The sequence below is a fragment of the Pongo pygmaeus genome, chromosome 13 (genome assembly GCF_028885625.2).
Source record: "Pongo pygmaeus isolate AG05252 chromosome 13, NHGRI_mPonPyg2-v2.0_pri, whole genome shotgun sequence".
Lineage (NCBI taxonomy): Eukaryota > Metazoa > Chordata > Mammalia > Primates > Hominidae > Pongo > Pongo pygmaeus.
In genome coordinates this window covers 118,667,217-118,677,374 of record NC_072386.2, presented here as the reverse complement: position 1 = coordinate 118,677,374, position 10,158 = coordinate 118,667,217, and the positions used below count along the sequence as shown (strand labels likewise).

The 10,158-nt window shown below is 53.8% G+C and overlaps 1 protein-coding gene across 2 annotated transcripts in view; it reads left to right on the top strand.

The window, feature by feature from the left end:
* Positions 1-8,483: 8,483 nt before the first annotated feature.
* Positions 8,484-10,158, top strand: part of EEIG1 (estrogen-induced osteoclastogenesis regulator 1) — a 40,673-nt gene continuing 38,998 nt past the window's right edge. Inside the window, exon 1 of one of the 2 annotated variants that reach the window (XM_054500983.2) lies at positions 8,484-9,491. In XM_054500983.2, the coding sequence (XP_054356958.1) occupies positions 9,346-9,491 (146 nt within the window). In that variant the 5' untranslated portion in view covers positions 8,484-9,345. The remainder of the gene's footprint in view (positions 9,492-10,158) is intronic. The other variant, XM_054500987.2, reaches the window with a different exon arrangement.

Below are 10,158 nucleotides of genomic sequence, written 5' to 3'. Positions count from 1 at the left end.
ATCCATGTACCCATCATTGTAGCCCCAGTCCCAGAGCAGATGGTCGGATAAACACCTGTGAATGAAAAATGAATGAATGACGTGAGTGAATGAAGTGGCTCAGCAGACCTTAGAAGGCTGGGGTAGGAGGCAGACACAGGACAAGGCTGGGGAGGCTGCTGGGCTGATCTGCATACTGTAGGAATGACAGTAATGCCAGGGCAGGGCCAGCTCTCAGAGGCCAGAACACAGGCTGGAGAGTTTGGACGTTGCCCTGTCAGCGATATGGAGTCCCAGGCTGAGGCCTGCTGGAGCTGGATTAGGAAGGGAAAGCTGGCCTCCCAGCTGAAGGAGGGTGGCTCTGGAGAAAGCTACCCAGGGGTCTCTGTACACAGTGTAAACGGGGCCAACATACTCTCATGTTTCAACCTGGGAATCTGGCCTGATTTTGCGGTGTTGAGTCAAGTACGGGGCCTAGACCTTCACACACAACCCACAAACCAAATTTGTAGAAGAACCTTAGGAAGCAGGAGCTGTTTTGAGCCTCACTGAACAAATGGGGAAACTGAGGCCCAGGGAAATGGAGTGCCTGACCCAAGCCATACAGGGACTCTTCATCCCCTAATAACAACTAGGTATTGCAGCTTGCTCAGAAATGTAGGCCATCTACACATGTGCTGCCCAATAGTCATTGGCCATGTGTGGCTACTTGAATTTAAAATTCAAATTAAATGAAATTTAGAACTCAGTTTCTCAGTCACGCCAGGCACATTTCAAGTGCTCAATAGTCACATGCGGCTACTGGTTATCAAATTGGAGAGTGCAGATATGGGGCATGTCTATCACTGCAGAAAGTTCTTTGGACAGTGCTGGTCTAGCCCATGGAGGTACATAGGTCCTCCTCCTGACTCCCCATCTAGAATTCTTTCCACTGAAGTAGATTGACTTCTCTCTCTTAGCTGGGGCTTCGTAAGAGGCTTCTATGGGGCAAAAAGACACCATAAACCAAGTCTAGAGTCCGGGAAAGGTGACACACACCTGTAATCCCAGTACTTTGGGAGGCTGAAGTGGGAGGATTGCTGGAGGCCAGGAGTTTGAGACCAGCCTGGGCAATATAATGAGACTCTATCTCTACAAAAAATAAAAAATTAGCTAGGTGTGGTGGCACACACCTATGGTCATAGCTACTCAGGAGGCTGAGGCAGGTGGATTGCTTGAGCCCAGAAGTTCAAGGTTACAGTGAACTATGATCGCACCACTGGACTCCAGCCTGGGTGACAAGAGTAGGACCCTGTCTCTAAAAAATAAAATAAAAAATAAACAAAGCCTAAAGATAACTAAGTGGAAGCAGCCAGGCGCGGTGGCTCACGCCTGTAATCTCAGCACTTTGGGAGGCCAAGGCGGGCAGATCACTTGAGGCCAGGAGTTCGAGACCAGCCTGGCCAACATGGTGAAACCCCATCTCTACTAAAAATACAAAAACTAGCCAGGCGTGGTGGTGGGTGGTACTCATGAGGCTGAGGCAGGAGAATCGCTTGAACCCAGGAGGCAGAGGCGGCAGTGAGATCACACCACTTGCACTCCAGCCTGGGAAAGAGGAAAACTCCATCTCAAAAAAAAAAAAAAAAAAAAAGATAATAAGTAGATGCAATACTTTAACATATACGAGGTTGAAGTCCACAATATGTAATAAGCCACTACAAATAAATAACAAAAAGATTATTTCCCAAATTTAAAAATGGACAAACAAAAGATGTGGACAGGCAATTTATAGAAGAAGTTAAAATCACCAAAAAATATGAAAAGATGATCATGAAAGAAATGCAAGCACTATAGGACAGCTTTTTTTTCCTCTTTTGGTCAAACAGATTGGTGAAGATGGAGAAAGTGTGGGAATGGCCACTTTCTTATACTGTTGGTGGGAATATAAATGTGTGTGATCTTTTTGGAAGGCAGTTTGTCAACATCTCTCAATGGTAAATATGCAAATACTCTTTGACTCAGTAATCCCTGGACCGGAACCTAGGGCCGCCTGACTCCACATCTCGTGTTCTGAACCATGACTACCCTCTGTGAGTGATGGTCAGGCTTGGGTTGGAAAGGGCAGAGTTGGCTGATCAACAGGGAAACTTGTGGATTTGACCGTGGGAGGCTTAATCAGGACAGACTGCTGTGGGCGAGTTCTTTGTGGCCTTTATCTTCTTGTGTGACTGGCTCAGATATTAGCAAGGAACCCAGAACAAATCAATATGCCCTTGGTCAGCTGCTTCGGTGGCTCGCCTGCCATTCCAGTTCTGCAAATAACTGGAGGCCAGTCACCAGTGAATCAGCACTGACCGCCCTTGGCAAGCAGGGCTGGGGAGACGACTTGGCATGGCATGGCTGTGAAGCAGTGTGAAGCAGGCACTGTGCTGGGTGTCAGGTGCCTAAGAGAGCGGGCCAGCTGGGTGGCTGCCCTCAAGGTGACTTGGGCAAGTGGTATTCCCTGTCCCTACCTCAGTTTCTCCTTTCTTTCTCTTTCTCTCCTTCTTCTCTCCCTTCTTCCCTCCTGCCCTCCCTCCCTCCCTTCCTTCCAATGAGAATGAAATATGCACCAGCTATGGTGGAGACAGAAGACAGAAGGCTAAGCCCTCATTTTCTCTGCATACAGATTTTTGGTGACATGAGCACACAGAGCAGGGAGTGGGCAGTGTACTTGATGGGGGGATAGGATGGACAGGGATGCTGGAGCTAAAGCTAGACATCGAGTAGGTGTCCCCAAGCGGGCAGGGGGATAAGCCCAGGACCTTTGGGCATCAGGGCTGCAGGGGCCCAAGGGAGGCAGTCAGAGACAGGCTGAGCAGTTGCTTCCAGAGGGTCCTGAATGCCAGGCTAAGAACCTTGGATTTTATCCAGAGAATGACAGGGAAAGGCTTTTGTTTATAATATTCTTATAATTATATATTGTTAAATTATAAAACGAATTCATCTTACAAAAATCAAACAATATCCAAGAATATTCTTTTTTTTTTTTTTTTTTTTTGAGACAGAATCTTGCTCTGTTGTCCAGGCTGGAGTGCAGTGGCATGATCTATGCTCACTGCAACCTCCGCCTCCTGGGTTCAAGCAATTCTCCTCCTCCAGCCTCCCAAGTAGCTGGGATTATAGGCACTGCCACTACGTCCGGTTAACTTTTGTATGTTGTTTGTTTTTTGAGATGGAGTCTCGCTCTGTCGCCCAGGCTGGAGTGCAGTGTACGATCTTGACTCATTGCAACCTCTGCCTCCCAGATTCAAGCCTTTCTCCTGCCTCAGCCTCCCAGGTACCTGGGATTACAAGCGCCCCCCACCACACCCTGCTAATTTATGTATTTTTAGTAGAGATGGGGTTTCACCATGTTGGTCAAGCTGGTTTTGAACTGCTGACCTCAAGTGATCTACCCACTTTGGCCTCCGAAAGTGCTGGGATTATAGGCATGAGCCACTGGGCCCAGCCCGTATTTTCTTTTCTTTTTTTTTTTTCAGTAGAGATGGGGTTTCACTACGTTGGTCAGGCTGCTCGAACTCCTGACCTCAAGTGATCCACCCCCCTTGGCCTCCCAAAGTGCTGGGATTACAGGCATGAGCTACCATGCCCAGCTCCCTTTTTAAACATACAGATTTTTTCTTTTTTAATTAAAAAAAAAAAAGAGGGGGGATCTCACTATGTTGCCTAGCTGATCTCAAACTCCTGGGCTCAAGCCATCCAGCCATCCTCCCGCCTCAGCCTCCCAAAGTGCTGGGATTACAGTCATGAGCCACCATGCCCAGCCTATATATATAAGTATATATATACACACATATATATAAATATATATATAATTTAAATATTTGTTTAGAGACGGGGTCTTGCTGTGCTCACCAGAAGAGCCTGGACCTTTTGGGCTCAGGCTATCCACCCACCTCAACCTCCCGAGTAGCTGGAACCACAGGTGCACACCACCACACCCAGCTAATTTTTAATTTTTTTGTAGAGATGGGGGGGTCTCGCCATGTTGCCCAGGCTGGTCTCGAACTCCTGGGCTCAAGTGATCCACCACCTCGGCCTCCCAAAGTGCTGGGATTACAGGTGTGAGCTACCGTGCATTCCTTTCACCACCATTTTTGGAGCATCAGTTATGTGGCAGGCCCAGTACTGGACATGGGGACTCTATAGGAGAGGCATCTGGCCCTGTGAAGCTCATGATCTAAAGACAGACAGAGCTAGGGAAATGGCATCACAAGGTTCGTCCAGGGCCAGATAAGGATAAGGATTCTCTAAGGCCCTCCCACTTTCTCCAGGTGTGATTGTATTCTGGAGCCTGCAGTCACATGGAATTCCTTCATTCCTCTCTACTCCTTCCCCACACCTAAGCCAGTGCTTAGACTCCCTAACCTCCCGACTCCAAGAACCACGGGACATTCAATCAAAATCAAAATAACTGGGAATATTCAAAAGGCTGTACGTCCTTCCTGGGCTCTTGAGCTTTGACCATGACTTTCCATAACTATTATTGCTCAGCAAGTGCTGTCAGCGCTTCCTCTGAAATGGATTCCCTTTCTCTTGCCATTGCTCTGTCTCCACCCTGGTTACCCTGGTCAATCTCCCACTGGGATGGCTGCAATTGCCTCCTCACTGTTTGCCTGCTTCTGTTCTTGCCGCTGCCAATCAATCCATTCTCAGCAGGCAGAAGGAGTGTTTAAAAACGTTAATTTGGGCCGAGGTGGGCGGATCACCTGAGGTAGGCAGTTTGAGACCAGCCTGACCAACATGGAGAAACCACGTCTCTACCAAAAATACAAAATTAGCCGGGCGTGGTGGCACATGCCTGTAATCCCAGCTACTTGGGAGGCTGAGGCAGGAGAATCGCTTGAACCTGGGAGCTGGAGGTTGTGGTGAGCCAAGATCAAGCCATTACACTCCAGCCTGGGCAACAAGAGCAAAACTCTGTCTCAAAAAAAAAAAAAAAAGTTAATTTGGCCAGGCGCATGGTGCATGCCTGTAATCCCAGCACTTTGGGAGGCCAAGCCGGGTGGATCACCTGAGGTCAGGAGTTTGAGTCCCGTCTGACCAACATGGTGAAACCTGTCTCTATTAAATACAAAAAATTAGCCAGGCATGGTGGCGCATGCCTGTAATCTCAGCTACTTGGGAGGCTGAGGCAGGAGAATCGCTTGTACCCGGGAGGCGGAGGTTGCAGTGAGCCGAGATTGTGCCATTGCACTCCAGCCTGTGCAACAAGAGCAAAACTCAGTCTCAAAAAAACACACACACACACACACAAAACGTTAATTTGCATCTTGTCACCCTTTTGCCTGCTCACATGCTGCAAGTCCTGTGGGACTTAGAATAAACTCTAAACACCTGCTAGAGGTTGCAGTGAGCTGAGATCATGCCACTGCACTACAGCCTGGGCAACAGAGTGAGACTGGGACTCAAAACAAAACAAAACAAAAAACACCTCCTAGGCCCACAAGGGCCCATGTGCAGAGGCCCCTGTCTGCCCCACCGCTCTCTGTCCCCTGTACTCACTCTATTCTAGTCACACGGAGTCCTCCAAACATGTCAGCTCATGCCTCTGTCCCCAGAGCTTCCTGTACCTGGGTCCGCCTTATTACTTAGGTCTTGGCTAAGATGACACCTCATAAAAGCCTTCCTTGACCACCTCATCTGTATCAGGACTTCCAACCCAATCATTCTCTGACCTTTCCCTGGGATTCCTTCTCCAGACAACTTGCCTTGTGGTCTGGCAAACAATTATCTTGTTTGGTACTAGGTTCCTTATGCGTCTGGTCACGGCCTCGGGGAGGTAGGACAGGCCATGCTTGGGAATTTGGGAGGCTGGGGAAGTGTGGAGCTGCCTATTCCTTTCACAGGCACAGCCTCTTGAAGTCCTCACCACATTCTGGAAAGATGGAAATCCTGATTCCCATTTTACAGGTGAAGAAACGTGGCTGAGATGGGAAAGTTTACGGTATTCTTCAAGATTCCTTTCTACATATGCAAAGGTGCACCCAAAGCTTGCGTGGCACCGGTTGTCAATGGCAAAGTAGCCGGATTTTGAACTCAGCTCTGTTGCAAGTGGTCCCAGCCATACCATACCGAACCCCTTCCCAATTCAGAGACCTGAACCAAGGCCACACCGCCACCATGCAGCAGAGCCAGGATCCTAACTCAGGCTCGTCTCACCCAAATCTAGCATGCTGTCCTGGCACCACACTCTCCCCCTTCCCCAGGCACCATCAGGGAAATGAGGGAAGGGAAATTTCCTGGGTTCCCAGGCCACAGGCCGAAGAGAGATAAATACCCAACCCCAGCTAAACCTGGCAGTCAGGCCCACCCTGTTTCCTGTTGGGTGGCCCAAGGTTACTCAGGGTCGTAGCTGAGGAGCCAGCCAGGCACTGGGATGTCCTTGGCTGGCTCTCCACTCTGAAGTCCCCTCCTGGGGTCAGGTAGCCACAGGCTCTGCCCTTGTGGAGCAGGCCCAGCCAAGATAGTGAGGAGAGCACACCCCACACTGTGTGCAGCACAGTTTAGCACTCTGAGCCTGTGCTTCAGGGGCAAGACCCCAGGCAAGTGTTTTAAATCCTCTAGGCTTTAACTTCCCTGTTTGCCAAAGGGGACACACAGTCACACTGGAAGCTGCCGTTAACACTTTTCTTTAATCTGGTTAACTCTGTGATCTAAATTATGGGACAAACTGGAGAGAAGTATGGATCGCCACCCATCTTACAGCTGGGAAGAAGGAAGAAATCAGAGTCCTTGGTCACCACATGTCCAGACCTAACTCATCCCTAAGTCCAGTCAAACCTGTCTCTCAGATGCCTCAGACCTATCCTCTTGCTTTCTCCACAATGCTGAGGTTGCACTGTCATCATCTCTTGCCTGCATCACCAAAACAAACTCCTCATCTACCCGTTTCCCACCTTGTCCCCTTCACACTGCCTGCAGCCAGAGCAAGCTTCTTAGGACAAAAAGCAAATCTGGGCCTTGCCTCGTGGCTCACACCTGTAATCCCAGCACTTTGAGAGGCCGAGGTGGGCGGATCACCTGAGGTCAGGAGTTTGAGACCAGCCTGGCGAACACGGTGAAACCCGGTCTGTACTACAAATACAAAATTAGCCGGGTGTGGCGGCGCACACCTGTAATCCCAGCTACTTAGGAGGCCGAGGCAGGAGAATCGCTTGAACCCGGGAGGCGGAGGTTGCAGTGAGCGGAGATTGCGCCATTGCACTCCAGCCTGGGCAAAAAGAGCGAAACTCCGTCTCAAAAATAAATAAATAAATATAAAATAAAAAATAAAAAATAAAGCAAATGTGACCAGTACACTCTCCATCTCAACACGTGTCTGTGGCTTCCTCCTTACGGTCTACAAGACTCTGGGAGATCTGGCCTTTTCAGCTCCATCTCTTGCCCCTCTCTCAAACTGCCACAGTACAGCCAGATGTAGTTGCCTGAAACTTTCTGCGGGCACCACGATCTCCAGCCACCAGGTCTCTGGCAGCTCCCTATGCCTGGACCCTGCATGACTCAGGGCACGCATCCTGTGGATGGCTTGGGTCCCTTTGTTCGAGAAACTTTCTGAGTCTGCGCCCCAACCCATGTCAAGTGTCTCTTATCCCGTTACAACTCTTACCCATAGATTTGTCGCTGCCTGTGTCCCTGTCTGCTTCCCCACCTGGTGGTCTTGAGCTGGGAGCATTTGGGAAGGGCAAGCCCACCAGGTTCCCCACTAGGTCCCAGACTGGCTTAGCGGAGACTGCCCCTAAACATTTGGGGACTGGATGAATGAACCACAATACGCCGAGAGGCCTGGGAGGTACGAGGCTTTCGAGTGGGTTCTGCCCCCAGAACAGCTAACTAGTCACTGAGACCAGCCACGCTGTGCAAGAAACTAAAGGACAACAGAAGGCTTAGATAACAGCTTGGAATGTTACAAGCTGGGTCACAAGGCTGCGTGATGGACTGAGCCAGAGCCACCTCCTCGGCGAAGCCTTCCAGACGCTTCTCTGCTCAGTGCTGAGGGGCACCAGAGATTCAGGGCGAGCAAGAGACCTGCCAGGGGCTCTCTCTGGGCGCCAGCTTTCTGAGAAAGGAGACTCGCTACCTTCCGGGCCTGCTTCAGGGTTCTACGAGCTCAAGTCTGGCGAGACCCTGGAAGGCCGCTGCAGCCACAAGCTGTTTCTCCTTGTCATTGTTTCTTCTTTTCTTCTGCTCGCGCTCTCCCTGCCCCGCCAGCCCCGCGACCTCCCACTGCCTTCCCAGGGCCCCTCTCCCTTCCCTCAGCCCCGCCCTGCCCTAAGAGGCGGGCCCGGCCGCGCGGTGCACCAATCCGAGCGCCCCGAGCCGCCTCTGCCGCCCGCGAGTCCCGCCCCACGCCGCCGCCCGCCAATCGCGCTGCGCGCCCGCCTCGCCGAGCCGCCCAATCGCGGGCGGGCAGAGCCGCCGGCGCCCCGCCCCTGCCGCGCTCGGCGGCGGCTCCGCGGGCGGCCGCGCGGGGCCCAGGCATTCTCCGAGCGGCGCGGTGCGGCGCAGCGCAGCGTTGGGCTCTGGCTGCAGCGTCGGGGGCGCAGGGGGCGGCGCTGCTGCTCGAAGGGTGCTGGGCGAGGCGGGCGCCACCGGCCGGGCCGAAGGGCGCCTCAGCTCCGCCGGGGCCCGCGGCGCGGGTCCCAGGACCGAGGAGGAGGCGGCGCCCCCGCTGCCCGGGGCCGGCCCGGTGCCTGCCCTGAGGAGGCCCGAGGCCGGACGTTCCCGGCCCGCAGCGACCCCGACGCGCCTCCTGGAGAGGCCCCCGAGCTCCCGGCAGCCCCCTGGGGGTGCCCCACCTTCCCTGGATTCACCTGCGCTGGCCGCCCGGCACCCAGGTGCGGGGGCGTGAGCGGCGAGGGCGCCTCCCCCGGCCGCCAGCGGGGCGGGGGCGGGGCCGCCCTCTGGCCTCAGCCTTACCGGCCCGTCGGCCCGCCCGCAGCCCTCAGTCTCACCGGTCCGCCCGGCCGCGCGGCGTGAGCTCCCCGGAGATCGCGGCTCGGGATGCTGCAAGCCAGCGCGGCCGCTCGCGCGCAGCCCCGCACCTCTGCCCCTGCCTCTGCCTCCTGGGCCATGCCCTGCTGTTTACATGCCGGTGAGGTCCCCGGCCGCTCTGAACCCCTCCGAGCCCCGGCTCCCCGAGGGTGAAGCCCGCCGGCCCGCGAACTGGACTGGTCGGTCTCTCAGACCTGGGGCCCCGGACTCCGATCTCCGCCGTCTCCGCCACCATCAGGGCGGGATCCGGCTCTGGTGTTTTGAGGAGGGGGTGTGGTGTAGGGAAAGGAATCCCGTCCCTCCCCACCTTTTTTCGCCTTCGGGGCTTCAGACTCAGGGAACTCGCTCATGGCTTTCTTGATGAAGAAGAAGAAATTTAAATTCCAAACCACTTTCACCCTGGAGGAGCTGACTGCGGTTCCCTTCGTGAACGGGGTCCTCTTCTGCAAGGTCCGGCTGCTGGATGGAGGGGATTTTGTCAGCTTGTCGTCAAGGTAGGAGCTGGGGCGGTCGCGCCTGCAGCAGTGGGGGGGTGATGAGCGAGCTCTAGACACTTGGCAAGTGTGGAAGGGCCCCTTGGGGCCGGTGTGAGGAGGATCCGGGGGATTCTGTGTGCCTGGGGCAGGTTGCTCAAGGCAGGACTGGGCCTGAGGCAGTTGGCAGGGTGCCAGACAGCCGCCAGCCAAATACCTGGGGGTCTAGTCTTTCAGCCTTCTCTTGGGGCCCTGCGTGCCGCCTGCAGTAGGTCCATTCTGCAGACTTGCATGTACAGCCTATCAGGGATTTGTACCCTGAGCGATTGTGCTGGGGAGGGGTGTTCCAGGCCACCTTGCACCCGAACTGGCCACTGGGGCTGTCATATGATTCAGAGTCCAGGCCAGCCACTGGTTCCCCGGCACCCCCAGGCGCCTGGGAAGGCCGGATCGCAGGCACTCCCTAGTCTGGCTGGAGGGAGGTGGCTGGATTTTGGCCTACCCAGCCACCTCCGAGTGACTATCCTCCTCTGGCTGGAGCTGGGCTGCTTTGCATTGCAAATGCCCTTGTCGAGGAGGCTGCTGCCCTCTCTGAAAGAGGCTCCGTTGAGTTTGGTTTGTGTTGTTCGTCCCCATCCTGGCAGGTCCAGCTGCCCAGCTTGTTGCTGAATGCAACTGAGTTCCCAGG